At 40.5% G+C, this 23,497-nt stretch overlaps 2 protein-coding genes across 3 annotated transcripts; one reads left to right on the forward strand and one right to left on the reverse strand.

The window, feature by feature from the left end:
* Positions 1-12,901: 12,901 nt before the first annotated feature.
* Positions 12,902-14,813, forward strand: ufsp1 (UFM1-specific peptidase 1). Of its 2 annotated transcripts, none has more exons than XM_084042597.1 (3): positions 12,902-13,116; positions 13,544-13,905; positions 14,192-14,813. In XM_084042597.1, exons 1-3 carry the CDS (start codon positions 13,010-13,012, stop codon positions 14,587-14,589), a joined length of 867 nt encoding a protein of 288 aa, XP_083898723.1. In that variant the 5' UTR covers positions 12,902-13,009; the 3' UTR covers positions 14,590-14,813. The 2 variants fall into 2 exon arrangements, with proteins under 2 accessions (XP_083898723.1, XP_083898724.1); XM_084042598.1 differs by having other exon boundaries at positions 13,035-13,124; positions 13,547-13,905.
* A 3,280-nt stretch (positions 14,814-18,093) lies between these two features.
* Positions 18,094-19,898, reverse strand: LOC311034971 (endonuclease domain-containing 1 protein-like). Its single transcript, XM_084043014.1, has 2 exons — positions 19,504-19,898; positions 18,094-18,792 (listed from the first exon to the last, which is right to left on the reverse strand). The coding sequence occupies exons 1-2, from the start codon at positions 19,828-19,830 to the stop codon at positions 18,211-18,213; spliced, it is 909 nt and encodes a 302-aa protein (XP_083899140.1). The 5' UTR covers positions 19,831-19,898; the 3' UTR covers positions 18,094-18,210.
* Between the last annotated feature and the right edge of the window lie 3,599 nt (positions 19,899-23,497).

Genomic DNA, 23,497 nt, shown 5'->3' on the forward strand with positions numbered 1-23,497 from the left:
GGGGGGCGGGGTGGGGCGGGGCTGTGTGGGGACAGGGAGAGGAGTGCAAGGGAGGTGGCGGGGTGGGAGGACGTTGAATCTCTGTGCCTCCCACTCTTTCGACTCCCTCAGAACCGAAAAAAAGGGCTCCCTGCTGCACCAATTGATCACTTGAGCGGGGGAGAGGGTGGGTGAGGTTTAAAGGAAGATGGGTTTCCTCTGGCACTCAAAAGATTAAGCACCTTATACTGAACTAATGCACTTTATTAAGATGGGATTTGAATAGGGTTTTTTGTTTTGTTTTTCTTTTGTTGAGAATCAGTGGACATAGGGGGTGTGTGTGTATTAGATACACACAATGCTCTATGTTGGTGGGTGGGAATCCGAACTGGAAGCGGGGCGGTGATGCAACCTTGGCGGGGGGACGGTGAGGCCTGTAGGTTTTCAAAGTCAGGGGGACCTTTTTTTTTTTTTTTTTTTAAGTTGAAACCTTATCAGAAAGCAAATCCTCTCTTGAAAGACAAACACTGTTGATATTTCTCTCTTGTTTAAGCATTTTTTTTTTACATTTATATAAAAAGTAAAGCTATTGAAAAATGGATTATAAAAAAACTTGAACATTTGCACTTGCCTAAAAAAAGAATTTGAAAAACGACAAAAAAAATCAAAAACAGATGGGGTTAGATATAGAGATGAATATTTTTGTGAATGTGTAAGAGTGACTGATTGTGATGGTTGGTGTGTATCAGTAATATACCAGTCTGCACAATGTTTTTTTTTTTTCTTCTTTCATTGCTTACCAAGATGTATGAAACATAAGAGGCCATTTTTGTCTTTTTGTTCAGATGATAATTTTGTATTCTCATGTATAGAATGTGCGTGTCCCTCTTCCAAATGGGGACTTTGTTGCGAGAGTGATTGAATGAATGGATGAACGAATGAGAGAGAGAGAGAGAGAGAGAGGGCAATTGCACAACACATCCTTTCTCTCACCAGCTCTTCATCCCCAGAAAGACGTAATAGAAATGCATACATTTGTAAATGTTAGCTCTGCGCGCTCATCTTTACATTGACCACCACTTTTTGTTTGTCTTGCGTTTCCTTAGCTTCTCCCCTCGGGGGAACCGTCTCCGGCCCTCTGAGGACTTGTAGACGGAGCAAATCATGAGGGACATTGTCGCGCGAGCGTGTGTGTATCCGAGTGTGGATGTGTGCGTGCATGTTCATTTACTGGTCATAGAAGTGAGTTTTAAGACTACAGGTACTCATTGTGTGCATGTGCTTTTTTGTATGTGTATGAATGCACATTTGTGCCTAAGAACTTGGATAGGTTGAGTGGCCATTGAGACATTAACTTTTTTGAGAGCGAGTGTGACCTGTGTCAGTGCTCAGCACAGTGTATGTAATGTATGTAACTTTATATCGTAAACTATTTCTAGTGTAGCCTGGGGGTGATCCATCGGAAGGTTACGCCTGAGTTATACTTAGTTTTGGGTCAGTGTCTCGCACCGGAAACAGCAAGCTCGTACATTGGCTTATTTTTGGTGCGCGACACGATGTGCAACCAAGTATACATCAGGCTTTAGTCCAGTCTGTTTTCCTGGGGTGTGATCACGTTGCCTTTTGTCAGCTCTCGAACTTGTGAATGAAAGGTGTCGAGTTTCTGACTGCTAAAGAAAAAAAATACAGCATCTAAATGTGCAAGTGCACAGGATGGTGCATGACATGTTAGCATATTGTGTTACTTATTCGTTGTTGCAATTTGATAATGACGAGTTTTCTTTTTTAATTGAAAAATATATATGAATATATACATTATATACAAAGTTTAAAAAGTATTTGGACTAAGAATATGAGCACTTGGGGCTGCTATTTTTGTTGTTTGTTTTAAGAAAAGAAAATTACCCTGATTTTGTTTTCCTTTTTTTTTTTTCATTACCGCCATGTGAAGTGCGTTTTGTATTATTTCTTTCTTAAGAAAATATTGAATGTATTCCAAAAAAAAACCAGACAACCGTGCTGATACCAGATTTGTTTTTCCTCAAAAGATTTCAAAAATGGAAACGTACAAAAAAAGCTTCAAAGACGTGAGTTTTGTGAGGTCTTTTTTTCCTCTTTTTTTCTTTTCTTTTTTCTTTTTTTTTTACAAAGGAGAAGAAGAAAAAAAGAACTCGGGATGGATACAGTTGAACACTGCCTCTACAATCCTGGTCGTACAAACTATTGACTATGAATTTAAAGAAAGGACTCTTTTTATTCCATACTGGAGTTTTGGTTGTTTACAAACCACACGGTTTTCTGTGGGTGCAGTTTTTTTTTTCCTCTTTTTTTCTCGTTTTTTTTTCCTTGTCAGATGGGTGGGGTTTGCAAGTGCGCTTCTGCCATATGGACATAGAGTGGCGTTGGTTTTTGAGGAAGAGTGGCACGGCCTCACAATGACACAGGACGAGACAAGATCCTCGCATTGGACCTTTTGCATTGGTCATGGACTTAATTGAGACGTGATGATCAACAAAAGAGGAGAGCAGAGGAGTAAAAATCAAAGATTGTCTAACTTATGTGGAGAGTGAAGTGCAGGACTACACCCAACCTTGGAGGGAATTGAGTGGGGGCCATGATGGGTACACCTTGTCAGTGCACTCTTCCTCACCTCAGCCCTCGTAAGCACTCACACCCTGCCCTCACCAACTCACCTATGCACTTTTGTTCATTCAAGCTGTGAGGTACCATTTTGGGGATGGGAGCACAATTACAACAGGAGGAATGCTATGACTTGGGCAAAGTCACTGAAAACGAGATATTCCCAAACTGAAATAAGAGACTAGAGAAGCATGTCTTCTCTCCACCTCCTGTATATAACCATATTTTTGTATTACTTTTCAGAAAACAAAAAAAAAAGAATTGCAAAAAGGATGAAGGAAAATTCATGAAACATTGATCGAAAGGAGTGAATGTTCTTACATAAAACAAGTCTTTTTTGAATATAGTTTGACACAAATAAACTTCTGGTGGGTTTCCCTTAGTTTGCCAGTAGCCCTGCTATGGCCAGGGACGGAAGGGAAAATGACATGGACTGAGTTCTGGGACATGCTACAGTGGCTCCGTGACTGACTGATGACCGTCACAATGGATGCTGCATGGCCACAGTTTGTCCATTCTGGAGTGTCTGGTCAACAGACAAACAGTGAAATAAGGCAGATGAGTGGAGATTTAGAAGGGACGTTAGGATGGACAAATGTCTCCGACTATCACTTCACCACCGAGACTGCTGCCTATCTGGAGAGCAATACTATGACTACATGAGAAAGGTGCTTCAATTTGGTAAGATATATTTTTCTGTTGCCTTCCCTGTTTTTAGATTGTTTGCCTATAGCGCACTCTGTCTGCAAACTTCCACTTTGCACTAGAAGTTGTTGAAAAGGCCAAACATGCTTCAACTATGCACACTTCACGTTTGCCTTGTTTATTGCTTGTTTTTCACCACTAGGCATTTCTTTTGCACCCCCTGGTGAAATTGTGTTTTGTTTGTTTGTGTCATTACGTGACTAATGATTCCTGATGTCTTTTATTTGTGTTGTGTATTTTTGTTCCCAACAGATTTGACAGGGTTCCAGCTATTCTTTGACAGCTGCCACTTGCTAAGATGCGGATCTACAGCCAACATTTCTACCACCCCAGCCCCTGACCTTTGAACTGAACCTACAGTACAAGACTTACTGTCTTGACCTTGGACTGGACTGGGCAGGCCACTGGTATCATCATTTACAGCAACAAATATTAATCGACAGTGGATACCACTTGCATTCAGTCAAAGTCAACCTACACAGGCATCCACCCTGGCCTGGAACTCTTAGTGGTTGTGTGAAGGTCCTCTTAACCAGCAGAGCAGAAGACCTGTCCTGCCCAGAATACAGAGGCTGGGGCTGGGTTTTAGTTTGGGTGACCTTGCCTGATCACATCTAAGCAAGCAGCTGTAAAAGGAGATGGACTGAAATAATTGTACAAAAAGAAAACACAAAAGACTTCTCAACATGACACGGACACACACACATACACACACACTATTCCTATAAATATTCATATAGTTGAATGCCACTGATCTTTACACACAGACTAAATTGTCAAAGAATCCTGGACATGCACAACACAAAAAGTGATATACAATTAATAATTGTCTCTTTTCTAGAAACACATCTACGCACATAACTCAAGAGTCAATCAAAACACACGCACGCACCTACATAAGCAGAAATGTTCATTAGTATGAAATTGATCGCTCTGCTTTGTAAATTATGTAAATATTTGTTTTGATTTTTCTCCTAGTTTTTTGTTTTGTTTTTGTTTCACTAGTAATCTGTTCAAAATGCCTTAACTTGTATAGTTCAGTCCTGGACGACTTAACTGAAAACTTTACTTTGAACGATCGCAAACCTAATTTAGAAACCACCTTTGTACTGTCTTTGGATCAGAAAGAAGTGTTCCATCATTCTGTTTTTCTGTCTGCTAACTACACTGTTGTCTGTATCTTATACCCAATACAGATCATGCAATCAACATGCAAGTTACTTGTTAAGTGCAGAGTAGAGCCACAGGCAGTCCTTGATTAAGATTTTGGTGGTGGTTTGCAAAATTTTGGTTTTGTTTGAATGTTTTGTTTCCTTTTTCTTTTTTTTCTTCTTCCTTTAAATGAAGAGTGAATTTGTTCTGATTTCCGGTATAGATTCAAGTTGAAGGTGCAGGCTTAGAAAGTGCTGGAGTCTGTACTGGTGGGAACTGAGCTGACTTGGTGGGATCTACTGAATTGGCTTAAAAACGCAGATTGTATCGTGATAACTTCACATTGAGATACGGCTTATTTAAAAACGAGAAGATGGAGCTTCACCCTGTGACTTAGGACACTTTGGTAGAGGTTTGGACTGTGTGGTTACCTTGCCATGATGCAACTCCAAAGGTGGACGAGAAATCCAAAGTAATTGCTCCCTTGATTAGAAATTGATCATTCAAAATACGCTCCTCATTGACATGTACATTGAAGGGGCTCTGGAGGCTCTCTTTTAGCCCATAAACGAACGCAAACAAATCTGATTCTGACAATGTACAACATCACCAAACCCGGTTCTTTTTATTTAATTTTTTAATGAAAATGTCAACTTCCTGTTGCTTTTGCCATTTCTTTATAAGGAAGAAAACCCAGACTGGAACCCTGGATCTGGATCTTGAAATAGTAAAATCAACAGCAAGTTGACATTTAAAAAAAGAAAAGAAAATGGTAACGAGTTTGGTGATGTTTTATGTTGTGAGAATCAACTTTATTTTGCGTTTGTTTACGTGTTAAAAGAGGGCCGCCAGAGCCTCTTCACTGTACAATGGATGTCAATGAGGGAGGAGTGTATTTAGAATTATAATTTTTTTAATTTTGCCCACCTTTGAAGTTACATAATGGCAAGGTAAGTACACAAACTAAACCTTGTGTCCTAGCCTTGTAAGCGCCTTAACCCTGGTATCCCTATTTTGGGCTTGTAAAATGTTTAACAAATTCCAGAAAAAGATCTACAAACTCGCACTGCGTCACATCTAGACGTGTGCTTGTAAAAAAAACTATTTTTGAAAAATGATTGCATTCTTTTGATAAAAGGGCTTATGTGGTCAAATGTTTTTGAAATATTGGGGGTACTTGAACTGTTTTTGAGACAATATAGGATTGAAAGATGTGGAAGCATGGTTTCTTAGAGCAAGCTTGCATGACATTGTAATTGATGTTTGTTTGACTTTGGCTAAATCTTTAGGTGGCTCACACACTTGCCTTGTTTGTTTTTGTTTGTTTGGAGTTCTGCCTGTGCAGTTGGTAGCCACACTGACCATCTGTGTCTGAAGGCACTGAATAGAATTGCAATTTAACAGTCAGTGTCTTAATTGCTAAATGAAATTATGTCGCATCACTGAAGGGATAAAAGTGAGCAGTCTTAAAGAAACGGATTTAGGATGAAATGTCATGGCCTTGTCTCTTGGTTTCTATGTATCCTTGAAAGTTTTCGTAGTACACAGTTAATTCTAAGCTCAGATTTGCGTCTTAATATACTGTTAGTTTTGAGCAAGAGTTGTTGGAGGCTAGTCGTATCACGCCTTTTCAAATGTTTGAAGTAGGCACAGTAGGATTCATAATGTAATGACTGAACTGTCACCAAATGGTTTGTAAGTCAAAAACGGTAGTTACAACTGGGAAATGTGATTGCTTCAGCTCAACACTAGAATACTAGTGTTTTTGACCACGTTGTTGAACATGATGAGGACTTTGTTTCAGTTTCTTGGTCAGGTTATAAGAAATCCACAACTGCTCCATTGTCCACTACTGCCTCCTGTCCAGTGAGGTTTTTTATGTTGTTTCTTCTCAGTGTCAAGACCTTCAGATTGTTATGGAAGTCAAGATTGGCTATTTTCTGTATGCAGTTTGTGGATAGTCTCTTGCAATTGACCAGCGTAGATAGAGGGCTGTCCATCTTTGTTGGGGGAATATAACCATACAGCATTATTTCTGTGGCCTCACTTACCATGATTTCTCCTACCATTTGACTAGTGCTGCTTTGCTACTTAACCACATGAACCCCAGCGTCCCTAAATGGGCAAACATTCAGCGAAAGTAGTTTGATGAAAATGGCAATCTACAAACTCACAACGTTTAGAAACACGATGCGTTGTTTCCTTGTAAATCAGCCATTTTCTGGGAAGAGATTTGGTGTAGAGGTGGACAAGTATAGACTCCTGGGGGACCCCGGCCAACAAAGAATATTGGGCTTAAGTGGTTATGATATTTAATCCTGTGCTCGTAGTAGTCCATTGTTTCTAATCAGAGATTTTGTAATTACACTTTCAGTGGTTGGTTGAGTAAAGGGAGAAAAAAGGATAGTTGGCATATACGTTTGTAGTTTACTGTAGCTGCAATGCATGCAATGATAACAAGGTCATTGGTGCTTGTCCGTACTGAAGTCTCTTTCAGAACCTTCACCTGATAATGTACATCAAAGCCATTGTGTTTAATGGGTGATAGCTCCATTAAAGTTTGTTTGCTCTCAACTGAATGGAAATTTGACACCAGTCAGCTCAGTTCCTTTGCATAAAGCATTTTTGAATGTTATAGAAATAACATACTAGTAATGAAAAATGTTTTGGAAAAAGAACAATTGAAAAAAATGTAAATAGTTTGGCTTTTGTTTGAAGAGAACAAAAATATTAAATAAAATTGAATTTAACAGCGACTGACCTCTGATCTCTTTGTATGTTTTGTTGAGGGGTGGATGTGACGACACAGCTCCACCACGGCACAAACCCCCATATTTACCATTAGAACCTAAGTTCTAATGGTAAATATTCTAGGCTTTAGTGATTCTAGGTTACAATTGTTAAATTGTGTTGTGAAGGTGTCTACAGACAGACTTTCCACATGTATTTACATTCTCAGTCACGTAGGGAAGCATTCCTCTTTTGTCCTTCCTTACATATTGCACTAATGCACAAGCATCATGCAATCATCTAGAAATACATACTTCATCATAATTAAGTATATAAAATTACTAATTAAATAAGAAATAATTAAACAAAATAAATTAAAGGTAGGGTAAGTGATTTACTTTGGTTGAAATAAGTGTTAAAGGAGCTACACCATGAATTTAAAATAATAATAATAATATTTGATATCATATTGTTTATGTCCCTCAAACGTTTTTCAAAAGGTTTGAGCCTAAATCAAGCCTCAGATATACTCATTCCAACTAACTTCTCTCTGGCTTATAAAGCACTTTCACCTGCAATACCACATTGTCCTGTTTGGCACGGGGCGCTATTGAGCCAGTTTGTATGCATGTCATGTCCTGGTTCTGTGTGGAAAAAGTAAAAAAAAATAATAAGAAAAAATTTGATTTTTTTTTTTTTGAATTTTTTTTTTTGGTTAGAACTGAAAAACGGGAGGAATTGTTCCCAGACGTGACGTAGGGTGGGGGAACAAATCTGACGGACTGTTTTCAGACCAATTTACATGAAAACCACAGATAGCCTATGAAAGCCTGCATGCTCGAAGTCGGGTATTTGTTGGAACAGAAGAGAGGTGGGGGAGACCAAAAACACACAAAAATGAAGAAAAAGTTAAAATTCATGGTGTAGACCCTTTAAATAGCTCTATATTCTAATAGTACTCATTGCTATTGAGTGTTTGTTCAGTAAAAGTCTCCCATGTCTCTCCCCATGTCTCCAGTTCTTTATTAAACAGAAAATGCATTTTCAGTGCTCTCTCCTGATTGGCTTACATTTTGTCACCTACATGAAAATGTACTATATTCTGTTTACTAAGAGAGTCCAGAGAAGTGTCTGTACTATACCAACCACTACATACCATCTCAGAGCTGGGCTATAGGTGCAGACTCTTTGTTTTTATATTGTTGTTTTTATATTTGGCAGCCTAGGAGGACATACCCACAGGCTGGTTGTTAGAGGGCATATCAGTACCATGGGGTACTGAGTGATATGAATGTTATATACTGTTGCTTATACTCATAGAGTACTGAGTTATATACTGTTACTTATACCCATAGAGCAGGGGTCTTCAACGTTTTCAGGCCAAGGACCCCCTAGCTGAGAGAGAGATGAAGCAGGGACCCCCCTCTATATTGTATAAAAAATGTGTTTAAAAAATGTGTTTCAGATTGAACTTTTTTTTGTTTACTTGGTCTGCTCTTTTTTCCCTCTACACCAAACACCTCTTTGCCAAAAAAACGATCTACAAGCTCACAACACCTTGCAGTGTGAGCTTGTAGATCTGCTATTTTTGTTTGGCTAAAGTACTCCTTAGAAAAAGGGATGCTAGGGTTCAAGTGGTTAAGGTAAAAAAAAAAATCATATCACACACAGATTTGGCGGACCCCCTGTAGTAACTCTTAGGACCCCCTAGGGGTCCCGGACCCCCTGTTGAAGACCCCTGCCATAGAGTACTGAGTTATATACTGTTACTTATGTTATGTCTAACCCCCCCCAAAAAAAATCCTGGATTGTGACAGTCCAATGTTGGCAGCCCTGATTTAGAGGGAGGGGATGGAAAGGAATGCCACCAATTATTAATTAATTTTCAGTAAACCCATCAGTGTCTTTTGCAACAAGCAAGAGAGAGCCGTCTGACTAGGACGTCGTATGGACGTGTTTTTGCGAGGAGGGTGGTTAGAATGGGGAGGGAGCCGTCTGACTAGGACGTCGTATGGACGTTGTATGGACGTCTTTTTGCAACGGTGGTTAGAAAGGGGAGAGCCGTCTGACTAGGACGTCGTATTTGGACGTCTTTTTGCGACGGTGGTTAAGCTACCCGTCTGGCTAGGACGTCGTATGGACGTTGTATGGACGTCTTTTTGCGACGGTGCTTTAGAGTGGGGAGAGAGAGAGCAGGGAGAAACGGCGCACTTTGGACGTCTCTTTTGTGACGTTCGTTGAGCCGGAACGGCGCACTCTGACTAGGACGTGAGGTCCAACCAAGGTCCATTGAGGGGGCTCCAGGGAGGGGGTCCCCACCAAATTGATAATTAAACACGTCAGAATATCCTAAATCAAATTAACACAATTACTAGACAATTTAGTCTAGATTAGGAGAACGACTGTTGTTCTGATCAAAGTCCTCTCTCTACAAACAATAGGCTAGAGATAGACTGGTCATGGACTGACAAAATCATAGGCCTATTCTAACAATAAAACAATATTCTCTTCAGCTATTTGGGTCAGAGACAAAATGTCACACCCAAATGCCAGACTAATTAAAGGGTCCTTGATATGAAAAAGGTTAGGTTAAACATAATGGTGATCAATTAAAATGCTCACTTCATTTTATTCAGTCACTTGTTTAGAACATCAGTCTACATTTAAAAGGCTACTGAAAAAAACCAAAACATTTTAAAATTGTGAAAAATAGCCGATATACATCTATGCTGAGGTATTTTCACTATTTTAAAATGTTTTTCAAAATACAAAAGAAATGCCTAATAAGATTATTAGACATAAGCGATAAGGCAAGATATGCCCTGAGTATTACTACACCAGTCATTCACATTTTGAAGTGTTTGTTTATTATGTTAAACAGCATTTTTGCACAACACAAACACCTCATCATCAGAAAGCCAAACCTGGAGCCTCAGGCGCTGCAGTCTGGTGCCACACTGCCACAGTCATCAAGACTGTAACAACTGGTCATCTTTGTACAGCAGTGATTCTCAACCGTTTTCATTTCAAGGACCCCCAATTTGATATAGGTCACTCTGGGACCCCAATCTATTTTTTTTTTAAATCCTCTGTGTTAATTTAACTCAGAGAGTGTTACAGAGTGAGACGAGAGTATACCTACACATTTTGTTCCATTTGTACACTCTCAGAGTTACATACCCATGAGTGTCCATTTGTACCCCTGCTGGTTCCCAGACCTGATGTTGAGAAAACAAATTCTATTGTCAGGGCGCTCAAACACGGTGACTTTGGTCATCGTGTTGCGAGGGAGTTTTTTTTCACAAAGCCAGTGACTGGGTGGTTTAGGCAAGACACTTGGTGAGGGGGGCTCACTGAATTTGGCGCCAGCATAGATCTTCTCGCAGTCTCTGGGGTGGTTTTCTTGGGGCACATGATGACCAGCAGTGGATACCAGGAGGGGAAACCATCTCAGAGACAGTGGTGGACTGCTGAGCATATGTGAAGATTGTGGTTTTCTGATTCCTGATGTTTAAGTATACAGAAGAGGCCATTTCTAATGGTTAACTAGTTGTTGGTGAGGTGAAGAATGTGTTGACTTTATCACTGGACATAAGCCTAGAGCTGCAGTATACACATCTGACTCGTCATGGTTTATTGATTACTATGGTGCTGTGTTCTATTGCATAATTTAGAAAACATCTCATTGATCCAAAAAAATATTCTGTGATTTATTTTGAGCAAGGCAACAATATGACCAACGCATGTCTTCGTCAGGGTCTAAGCTCTATCATTTTACCATGTTACCAGCCCTGTCTCACACACACACACACACACACACACACACACACACACACACACACACACACACACACACACACACACACACACACACACACACACACACACACACACACACACGAGATGATAAACAAACATAACAGATAAAACTGACAAATTATGAAAGAAATACTGGCATCTCTACATTTTAGATTTTTTTATTTGATCCAACCAGTCCCTTACAGATAGAGTCTCTGATTACAATAAATTGTGCCCCTATACTGGCTGTGCCCAGTTTGTGCAGTCCTGAACTGTCCACACTTCCTACAGGAGTTAGCCAGCACCGTCCTCTTGTTATACCTGATCTTAGGGGGCCTGCCTCCAAGACTACTGGCAGCTGGATAGGTGCAGATGGATCAAGACGGGGAGCAAGATGGGGAGCAAGACGGCCATTGGAAAGACAGGGAACAGCAAACACGTTAGGGATTGGAGAGGGAATGGAGATGCCAACGGGTGCAGTGGTGGGAACGTGAGAGAAAATAGTGGCAGGGATTACAATCAGAATATAGTACTTCAACCTTTTTAACAAAAAACAAAAAATATATATAATATATCACTTACCCTACCTTTAAATATGTATCTATAGCAGGGGTAGGCAATCTTAGGCACGGGTGTCAACATTGGCACAGAGGAGGAGGGTGATCACTGGCATAAGTGTGAGAGAGGATGTTTCTTTTTAAATAAAATATATATAAAAGAATTACATGTAAATTACATCCTGCACATAATTAAAGGGAGTCTTGGGAGATAGGTGGGTTATTGTTCTGTTCTAGTCTAGTGGTCATTACAATGTCCTGATGTGAAAGAAAACATTTGAAAAGAAGAAAAAAGAATGTTATGTATTATGGGAAATCTAAATCTATTGGAAATATTCTATTTTGATGTGGTGTCAAAATAATGTTGATATGGCAACACTGACTATCAAGAAAATATAAACATGGCACTTTTGCCGACCCCTGATATAAATTATATTATGTTTTCTTGATGTGGTTGATATCAGATTATTGTTCAGGTCCATTGTCAGTTCACCACCAGGTGTCAATATTTCACATGCAATGTGAAGGAAGTAATGAAATCAATGTATAATAGTTTTGTATTGTGTGTGTGTGTGTGTGTGTGTGTGTGTGTGTGTGTGTGTGTGTGTGTGTGTGTGTGTGTGTGTGTGTGTGTGTGTGTGTGTGTGTGTGTGTGTGTGTGTGTGTGTGTGTGTGTGTTAAACTTTAGTTTAATACTTTGCAGATTTAGATTATTATTACAAAACATACATTACCCACTTCAGCCCTATATACATTTCAGCCATTTGAAAATAGCCGATCTACAAGTTCACACTATTGTGAGCTTGTAGATCGGCTATTTTCAAAATTATTTATTTAAATTATACATTTGAAAACTTGTGAAATGAGGATATTCTGCATAATGACTAATGAGTACTTTCTACTTTTGTACATTGCAGTGCAGTTACTCCAGTATTCAGGGGTGCATTGCTCAGTGGACGGGGTTGCACGCCGAGCAACCACTTATTTGGCCAGGGGGACGCCCAGGCACACGCATAGATTTAAAACTATTTTAAATTCACACTTCATCAAAGTTTACAAAGGCTCCCGACTCACGCCAGTACATTAACATAGGAATTAGCCTATATGCATATCAATTGTCCATTGTGTGACCTGTACTGTAGGTGTTAAGCGACGTGCGCGTCACGTCATTAAAATAGAGAGCAACCACTTCTCAAATGAGCATAGCATCACTGCCAGTATTGACACTTTTACTCAAGTAATAAATGTGAGTACTTCATCCACCACTGCTTGGACGCGGGCGGAACTAAAGCCTTATTCTAAATGCGCGTAGAGGACTTTAATCTGCGTTGCACCAAACCACTGTCGTTGGGTAGAATATAAACGTTGCTTCTGATGTTTTCGTTGATATTAATCGCATATTACATTTTCTGCTCGGACTTGTAATATACCCAATATATAAATACCTAATGGACAAAAACGTCACAAAAGAAGTAATAGCGGGGGTCGCCGAAGATCAGATTGACTGGGGAGAGAATGCAGTAAAAGAGACCGTCACCAGCAGCAGTGGTGGAAAGTAACTAAGTACATTTACTCAAGCACTGTACTTATTAGTACAATTTTGAGATCTTTTTTACTTTACTGGAGTACTTCCAGCTGTCGGTATTTTGTCTACTTTGAAAACTTTAGTTTACTTGTTACTTTGTAGATTTGATTATTAATACAAAACACACAGTAACCACTTCAGTCCTGTTCCTGTATACATTTTTGGCCATTTGAAAATAGCAGATCAATTTTTTGACTTGTGAAATGGGACATTCTCCATAATGTGTACTTTCTACTTTCGGTACTTTATGTACATTTTGATACCAATACTTTTGTACTTTTACTCAAGTACATTATGAATTTCGTAACTTTTACTTGTAACAGAGTATTTCTACATTGCAGTAGTGATACTTTTACTTAAGTAAAAAAATGTGAATACTTTTTCCACCACTGCCCAGCAGCTGGAGTGACACTTTATTGAAGAGTGCCCACCGGGGACTTCCTCTCCCCGTCACCTCAGACCCCCGGCAATGTTCCCTGGTTCAGGGAGAGTGCCTGTACTTCCATTATGGGTGTGATGGACAAGATGACAGAGGCTGGGGCTGTGGCTACCGTACCATCCAGACGATGGCTTCATGGTTGAGTCACAACAACTGGTCTCCTCCTGGGGCCCCCAGGAGAGTCGGAGGAGAGGGAGACTTGGAGGAGGGGGCTTGCACTGGCCCCCAGCCTGGGGGCCAGTGCAAGCCCCCTCCTCCAAGTCTCCCTGAGATCCAGCAGGCCCTGGTGGCCATGGGGGACAAACCAGGCTCATTCTCAGGTTAGGGCTGTCTGTCACGATTACAAATTTAAGTTGACGATTAATCATAATCAAAAATTGCACAGGGCAGATATATAAATATACAAAGAAATGATTGTAATATTTAATGATTTTATACATGTAAAAATGTACAAGCTTAAGCTTGTAGATTTGCTATTTCTGCTTTTTTTATATTTGAAAATGTGTGAAAATGTTTCAACGTGGAAACGATTATAAAATAATTGCGATTATCTCAAATAATTACGATTAGGCGATTATGTAATAATTGTGACAGGCCTATTTTCAGGTTCCAGGGAGTGGATCGGGACGTTTGAAGCTGCCCTGGTTTTGGACTACTTCTATGACATTCCCTGTAAGGTGGCGCATGTGAGGGGTGGAGGGGCAGAGCTGGAGCGCGTGGCAGTGGCAGAGTTACACCAGCACTTCCAGAAACATGGGTCACCGGTCATGATGGGAGGGGACAGGGACAATTCGTCTAAGGGGATACTTGGCGTTTGCACCGGGGACGAAGGAAGCTATCTGCTCATCATGGACCCGCACTACTATGGTTGTCCTCTGGAGAGGGAAGAGTTGCAGAGGCGGGGATGGGTGGCGTGGAAAAGGGTGTCATCTCTGGACCAGTGTTCATTTTATAACCTGTGTCTGCCTCAGAGTGTCCAAACAGGGGGTAGCAAACTAGGATAGGATGTCCTCTGTGATGTTTGTTTAATTAGTGAACATTTGTGTAATTAGTTGTTTGTAAATAATAATAATAATAATAATAATAGTAATAATGCATTATGTACTAAAACATGCCATTTTCTGTTCTTGACTTTTACACACAGAAAAAGTCTGGCTCCACCAGTTGAATGACAAAGACAATCGTTAGGAACTACTGTCCTCCAGTTATCATCTATCAAGTTACAAAATACTGTCAGTGGTATGTATGGCTGACTAAAATAAAATCTAAATTATTCTTTGTCACACAACAGACAGTCACTCATAGAAAATAACTGATTTCCACACCTCAACACATATTAAGATTGAAAATAAAGCAAAGTACTGTATACCTGACACTGTACATTACATAGTTAAAATTGTCTGGTGGGTTTTGCAGAGTGGCCCTGTGGTGGCAGCTGATGAATATCTGCAGGACAGCACAGCTGAGGAACAAAATAATGTAACTCTGTTTGACACTTTTAGGGTTAAATAGCTCAGGGGTTTACTGCATAAGGGCACGGTCCCACTGCACTTTTATTTTACCTCTGGGGCGGAATCTGCGGAATAAAAGTGCGGTGGGACCGTGCCCTAAGGCTTTGTATATTGTAGTTTTGAATCATAGTTGCAATTATGTATTTAACAAATATTAAAACAATAAGTAGGAGATCACAGAGAAGCATAGTCTATATCAGTGGTTCCCAAACTGGGGGTCGAAATTATTTTCCCCAGTTCAAATATAATAATTTTGGGGGGGTCACGGCCTGAAAAGTTTTTGAACCCTTGGTCTATATTATCCTGTTCATTGTGGAGGTATTCAGAGAATGACTTTGGTATGACACTGCAAGATACCTGTCACAGAGAAGCAAGACACGGCTGTCCCAGCAAACTGAATGACATGGTTTTTAATTTAATCTACATTTAAATCCTTAGTTGAACCCACCATGCACACAAGCACCACTGGATTAAATGTATGATTAAATTCTATTTTGAAACGTTACTGTATGTTTCCTTCAGTCAAATATATTTTGGCACTCTGAACATTTGACTGACCAATGCTTGTTGTTGAACTTGTAGCTGGATAAGGAGTTCTAGATAAGTAAAATTGTATTCTTCTAAACGTAATGATTTAAACATCTAGTGTACAACAGTAGGCCTATACTAGTACTTACAGTATCAGCTTGAAAGAAACTGTAGTGCCATCTTGTGGGTAATTATTGAAATGTCACACTGCTTGTATTTGGACTTAAAATTATTATTGAAATAATACTACATTTATTTCCTTCAAATTGGGGGTCTCAATGAGCATCATGTTTATTTGGCCATGTATTAAATCCATTTTCCATAAGTGAGTCCTTTATATATTTAAGTTCAGTTCAGTTCACATCAGGCTATTATCCAGCAGCCAACATACAAATGAAGCTCTGTGATCAAAGAATGAAACATGATTATTTTAATGCAAAGGGTTTTAGCACCTAAATTATGTGGTTGTTTCTTCCATAGGAATGATTAATAATCTTGAAACAAATGAAATAACTTTATTTTCTATAGCAGAATGTCTTTTTAGCCGCGAGCTGAAAGCGCTGCGGCTCTACAGACAGCCTCAGACATCGTCACTCGCGACACGACATGTTTTCGACATGTTTTCGGGACACCTATTTGTCTATTGGCTGTCCTGGCTGTCCTTCACTACTTTACAGCCAATGGGGAGACACTACTTTAAAGCCCATGGACGGCCAATGGACGGCCGTCATTCACAGCACCCGCCTCCCCTCGCAGCACCCCCCCCCCCCCCCCTCCGTCTCCATCTGTCCCTCTCCCAAGTCCCTCTCTCTCTCTCTCTCTCTCTCTCTCACACACACACACACACACACACACGCGCGCGCACGCTCTCTTCTCTCTCTCTCTCTCTCTCTCTCTCTCTCTCTCTCTCTCTCTCTCTCTCTCTCTCTCTCTCTCTCTCTCTCTCTCACACACACACACCAGCTCCAGCGAAAAGTTTGTGGTTGCTTTGTTGATGTGTTAGCAACATGCTATGCTAACCGTAATAGTGAGAGGACAGAGTGAGAGGCTGAGAGTCATAAAGTCATTAAGTCATAAAAAGTCGGCCAGCGGAGAATCTTCTAATCATCTGTGACATACAACAGCCGCAGGGCTTCAGTGTTGATTTAACTCTGAGGAGCAGTGGAAGTACTCAAATGTTTTACTTGAGTAAAAGTATTAATACTGCAATGTAGAAGTACTCTGTTACACGTAAAAGTCCGCAATTCAAAATTTACATGAGTAAAAGTACAAAAGTGTTGGTATCCAAATGTATTTAAAGTACCAAAAGTAAAAGTACACAAATGTTTGAAAATAGCAGATCTACAAGCTCACAACGTGTCGCGATGCGACACTTTGTGAGCTTGTAGATCAGCTATTTTCAAATAGCCTTGGTATAAAATAGGGCTAAAGTGGTTAATGTATGTTTTATAATGTAATAATTTATATCTGCAAAGTAACTAGTAACTCAAGTTTTCAAATAATTGTAGTGGAGCAAAAGTACAATATTTGCCTCTGAGATGTAGTGGAGTAGAAGTACAAGTACTGAAAACTGGAAATACCACAGTAAAGTGAAAAATACCTCAAAATTGTACTTAAATACAGTACTTGAGTACATGTAGTTACTTTACACCACTGATGACATGCCTGTCTAAGACAAGTCCCAGAGTATTCCTAAAACTGTATATATCTGTAGGCTATTTTTATTTAGTTATTATTGTCCATTTTAATTTCTTGCTTAATATTTTCTTTTCTTCATTATATCAATTATATGTAGAACCATCTGTGGTACAAGTTCCAACAACATTTCGCTGCTTGTATCTTTATGAGTCAGTAACAAATAAAGCTTCTTGAATTCTGCACAATCCTAATGTTGTAATTCACTGCAGAAGGACTTGTTTTGTACCACATTAGGTAGCCTAGTCCTATACCGGTTACTTATTTTTATTTTAATGTTAAGACATTTATGCTTGAATGACAGTGATTAGGCCATAACATGTTACAGCACTATACAAAAACAAGACATGACAAAGTCATAATATAGCCGCAAAATGTCATATTGAGGTATGCCATTTTTTGGCAGAGTTCTTCTACATTGCAGTATTGATACTTTAACTTGAGTAGTTGGGGGGGGGACACACACACAATACAGCTGCTAATAATATGAATGTCAAATCATATTCAAAAGGACATATATATTTTTTTTAAAGTTTTTTTTTTTTTTTTATGTTTTTTCAAAAAGTTTTTTTTTTTCATTTTTTTTTTTAATTTCAATTTCTCAACGGCAGATTGGGGCAAAAAAAGCCTGCCGCTCGCGGCTAAATTATGACTTTAGTCATTTCTTGTTTTTTTACAATAACATTTCATTGAACTGTGCCAGGCAGAAATGGGCCTATTCCCTCTTTCATTTCACCATACATTTTTCTTTTCAAATTAATAGCAGTATCACCTGCAAGATACCCTAAATCCACCCAAACTGAAAGAACTACCTTTAAAATGTGAACTTTGTTTAGACCAGAAATATTGTGAAAACTACTATAGCTAAAATGCTATGATAATCACATGGTTTTAAACATCCGGCACACAGTCATTGTAAAAGATCTGGAAATTCTTGTCCACCTCCATCCTTCCTTTGAGGAATTTCTCCAGATTCTTAAGAGGAACCTCTACCATGTGGTTGTTGATGCGATCATTGAGTCCGTATGCTCCAAATACAGGGAACTTGTAGCGCAAAAAGTAGGGTGCATTTTGGTCAAAGTCGGTGCAGCAATAGGCTGACCACATGTACTCTGGTATGGCAACCCGGTCTTGGTTGTTCCGACGAATCATGTTCCCCGATACGGTAACCCCGTTGACCACGAAGGCCTTTCCCCGGCAGTAGTTATTGAGACGCTTGCGGATCAGGTCCTGGTGCTCAGCCCAGGGGCCCATGCTGAATTCTCTTATCTGTGGCACCACATTGGTGAGGGTGTAGGTGGAGGCCTTGTCCATTGGGTCTGCCTGGTGCTCGTCAGGGCTGAGTTGGCCACGCTCATACTGCACCGAATCAGCATAGTCTTCTAGAACTGCCTGACTGTCCTCAAAGTTCATATGCATGTTGGAAGACTGGGGGAAGGGCTCCATGTTACTACTGCCCTTATCTGACGCTAGCTAGAGAGACAAAGAGGATAGGAGAAGAACATGCAATACACACTGTTACTTTCATGAATAACAAAGTAATAATAAAGCATTGTGGTTTTACCATTTTGGTAAAGTTATTACAGTTAGCCTGCTATGTGAAGTTAAATCCAGGGGATACAAATTGTGATATGCCGGCTGCAACCCACGACTGACACAGCCCTGGGTAGGCCAGCCAGCCTGGTAAAGACCTTTTCTAGTCGTGGCATTCTTCTCTATTTCATTTAACCTATACCCGCTTCATTTGCAAAAGCAATGTAATATTGTACATAATTTAAGTAAATTAAGTAAACTAAGTGAAGTAGTCAGTGAGCAGTAGGACAATATCCTATCCTACCCATTCACAGGCAGCTTATCTAATGCTTACAACTTTACCCAGAACAGCAGTAATAAAATACTTTCTCATCTATTGGGTGGGTATGAAACACCTGCCTCACATTGTGGAGAGAATTAATCAAATGTTTTTGTTTTGTCTGAACCCATTACAGTAATTAACATCCTGTTGAGTACGGCTGTATATTGAGCAATAATAAAAATATATATATATTTAGTGGTTATCGTAATATCATGTTACTTTGACATAACACAGCTAAATGGACACGTATTGTGTATGTATACTAAGATTTAAACACACTGAACACTCACAATGGACCACTCATCATTGAGTTTAATGCTCAAACTCACCTGAGGCTCAAACATCCAAGGAAAATCCACCTTCTTCTCGCCGTCTGACTTCTTGAAGGTGTAGGCAGAGTAGATGGGGATGTGTTTGTGGGGTTCGTAGAGGGTGACAAAGCGTGGCTTGTCCTCGTAGTGTTGGCAGATCTTCTTCATAGAGTTGCTGAGGTAGCCTCGTGGTGGTGTGCCCATATACAGTGAGTCCTTGCAACGCTCCGCATGGTTGAAATCACTCACCACTCCTGCACTGACTCCCTGTAGCACTAGCAGCACACAGGTGAGCAAGGTCACGGCCGCTGCGAGGGACATGGCACTGGGCTTTGATGCAGCCATCAGCACTGCACTGATGTAGACTCTTTAACAGTCTTTCCCAACTACCTCTGTGTGCGGCAACCAAGAACTCCTTTCCAATCGGAACAGGTGTGAGATAATTTTCTTGTACTCACTCATAGTGGCTGGAGGCTGTAACTGGGCTCTCATTGTCAAGCCTTTTCCATATTCAAAGTGCCATGTCTATAGTGGCAATAACGTAGAAGTTATGAATGTTATCACTGTTTGAGAGGAACTTGAGAGATAACTACGATGGAAATATCAGCAGAACATGAAGCATCCTCTGTCTACATAACAGGAGGACAAAATAGTTAGCGTAACCTCTCCTTCCTAATTTTAATTTATTACCAAGTACATTTACACATACCCAGGATATTGTCGTCATTTTACCCATGCCTACTATTTGGAGAACTAGGTAGCCATTCTCTTGCACCAGCTATGAGGAGTGTGTTCGGCATGTCTTTGGCCAGTGGCCGCCGGTGGGATTCAAACCCTGGACGTTCATGCTGTGAGGCAACAGTGCTAAACACTGAGTGATCGTGCCCATGTCTTATTCCTATTCTACACAGTGGGGCCTAAAATGTAGATTTGCCATGAATCCTTTTGTGGTTGTATTGAGTCAGAGAGAGCGAGAGAGAAAGGAAGAGAAATGTGACTGTGACTGAGACCAAATGGAAGAATATATGGAAAGCAAGAGAGGAGAAACTGAGTGCATTTACACAGTAATAGTGTGGCTTTATCTTGAAGAGTGTAAAAGTATCTGAATTAACACTTCGGCTGTGTACACGACTCCACATCCACTCCTTCCTCAGAGTCAAATGTGAGCAAAGTAAGCCTCAGTATATGCGCTCTAACTAGACAGGCAGAAGACAATGGCATAAGTATAGTAGTAAAGCATCTCTATCTCATAATCTCAACGTGTCTCAATGTATCCTCATTCAAAATGCCTTATAATGAGAATCTACCTATCAGAGTGTTTTATGGAACGTAACAAAACAGCTATAGCCGTATAATCAGAGATTGTGGTGTGTAGGGTCAGGGTGTAGCCTACAACGATTTGACCAAAATGGTCTTCAGGTACATGAACCAGAACACAGGACGCAGTCGAGCAGAAACACTGCTTGCTTACTAGATATCACTCCCCACTGATATCAAGGTCACTTGCTGCCTATAGTATGCACATCCAGTGTGAAAGCCCTGTGAGGCAAATGAGTTCCCTGCAAACGTGGTTGGATGAGGTGTGAAAGCGTGTGTGCACAGCCTTGTGGTTCCTTCTGTTGTCAGTGAAAGAGTAGTGATCGTACATTCATTTTCAGAGATTACTGACAAAGCCTTCAAAACACATTTCACCTTTCTTCATTATAGCATGAAGAATTTCAGTTTTTAAATGATCAAAGATGTCTTTGTCTCATGTTCTAAACAGCACACAGGTAGACGAATCCTGGCTTTGTTTCAAAACCAAATTCATTCAAATTTTGGACAGTGTGGCTCCCATGAAAACCATCAGGGTCAAAACCCGCTCGGTACCATGGATGAATTCGGACATCCTTACTGCCATGAAAGTCAGAGACAAAAAGTGTTCTGAGCTTCATAAAAGTAGGATCAAACTAGCCAAATGTTTTAACAAAGGTCTCGAATCCCACGTAGCTAAACTTGAAAAGGAAAAAAACAAGCTAAGAAACAAGGTAAATAGCATGCTCCTGTTAGCAGAAAAAAGCTACCTCGATGACAAGATTGAGGAAAATCAAAAAAAAACACGAGAGCTTTGGAGGCTACTCAAGAACCTCCTAGGCTGCAGCAAAAAATTGAAAACCAGGCTTTCAAACTTAAGCCTCAAGGTGAATGACACTCTCATTTCATCCAAACACGAAGTGAGTAAAATCCTCAACATATTCTTCACGACCGTAGCCTCAGATTTGGTTGAAAAACTTCCTCCACACTCTGGGAGATATGGTGAGGAGTATGTTGTCTCATTTTACGAAAAACAGGGTGTTTGCAAAGATGACTTTAAACTCTCCCCTGTGAAAACAGAAGAGGTGTTTAAAAAATTGAGTGCTCTTCATCAACACAGAGCCACAGGCCTCGACAATATCCCCCCCAAATTTCTAAAAGACTCAGCCGCCTCCATTGCTCCAATCATTACCCACATATTCAACCTCTCCACCACACAGGGACAGGTCCCCAACGACTTCAAAAAAGCAAGGGTGACCCCTCTGTTCAAAAAAGGAAACCAATTAGACCCTGGCAACTACCGCCCTATTTCTATTCTAAGCTCCATCTCGAAAGTCATGGAAAAAATAGTCTATGAACAGGTCGACAAGTATCTTGCCGAGAAAAATCTAATCTACAAATTCCAATCTGGCTTCAGAACAAACCACTCCACTGACACATGCCTTCTCTATTTGAACGACTCTATCAAACAAGAGATTGAAAAGGGCAAATATTGCGGCATGGTCATGCTGGACCTCCAGAAGGCTTTTGACACCGTTAATCACCCGATTATGATCAATAAGCTCAGAGCAATAGGTTTTGATGACACGTCAGTGAACTGGATGAGATCCTACCTGGAAGGGAGGGAGCAAGTGGTGGAAGTAAACGGCACCCAGTCCCCCCCCCTCCCAGTGACTTGTGGTGTTCCCCAAGGAAGTATACTAGGACCCTTACTGTTCCTGATATATGTGAATGACATGTCGTCAGCCTGCGACTGCAACCTGTTCCTGTTCGCAGATGACTCGGCCCTGCTAGTCTCGGACAGGGACAGGCTGCAGGTTGAGAAAACTCTCAGCTCTGAACTCAACAAGATCTGCATCTGGCTCTCCGACAACAAGCTCTCATTACACCTGGGCAAAACGGAATGCATCCTCTTTGGGTCCACTCCTAACCTCAGAAAGGCAGAGAGCTTCACGATCAAAGCGGGTGATGATATCATCAAAAGAAAAAACGAAATTACCTACCTGGGCTCTATCTTGGAGGCTGACCTCTCTGGTGACAAAAATGCTGAAAAAACGATCAAAACGGTCCACAAAAAAACACGCTATTTGCGGAGTATTGATCGTAAAGTCAGTAAGAAGACTCTGAAGACTCTTGCAGTGGCCCTCATACAAGGTCATTACGATTATGCATGTACTTCATGGTATCACAACACCACCAAGGCCTTAAAAACAAGGCTCCAAACATCCCAAAACAAACTTGTAAGGCTACTTCTTGGCCTCAACTACAAAATCCATCTAACCCCTGATCATTTTGATAGGATTGGATGGCTTAGGGTTGCGGACAGAGTACAGCAACTTGCTATGGGCCTGGTCTTCAAGATATATCACAACATTGGGATCCCCCTGTATTTGTCAAAATACTTCCAAAATGTTAATGATGTCCACGATCACAATACCAGAGGCAGCTCCACAAACCTTGTCCAACCCTTTTTTGGCTCAACAAAGGGAAGTAACTCGTTCTCATGCTATTCATCAAAAATGTGGAACGCCCTACCAAAAGGAGTAAAGGAGTGTAAAACCCTACTCTCTTTCAAAACAGCCCTAAAGATACACCTTCAGGAGGCTGCAATTGGAAAATGGCCCCTGTCTAAGTCCTAACCTAACCTACCCCCCTACCCCCCCCCCCCTCTCTCCTTCTCCTTTTGTACATATTTCTCACTCTTCATACCAGTAACCTG

Source organism: Gymnoscopelus microlampas (genome assembly GCF_963454915.1).
Source record: "Gymnoscopelus microlampas genome assembly, chromosome: 19".
NCBI lineage: Eukaryota > Metazoa > Chordata > Actinopteri > Myctophiformes > Myctophidae > Gymnoscopelus > Gymnoscopelus microlampas.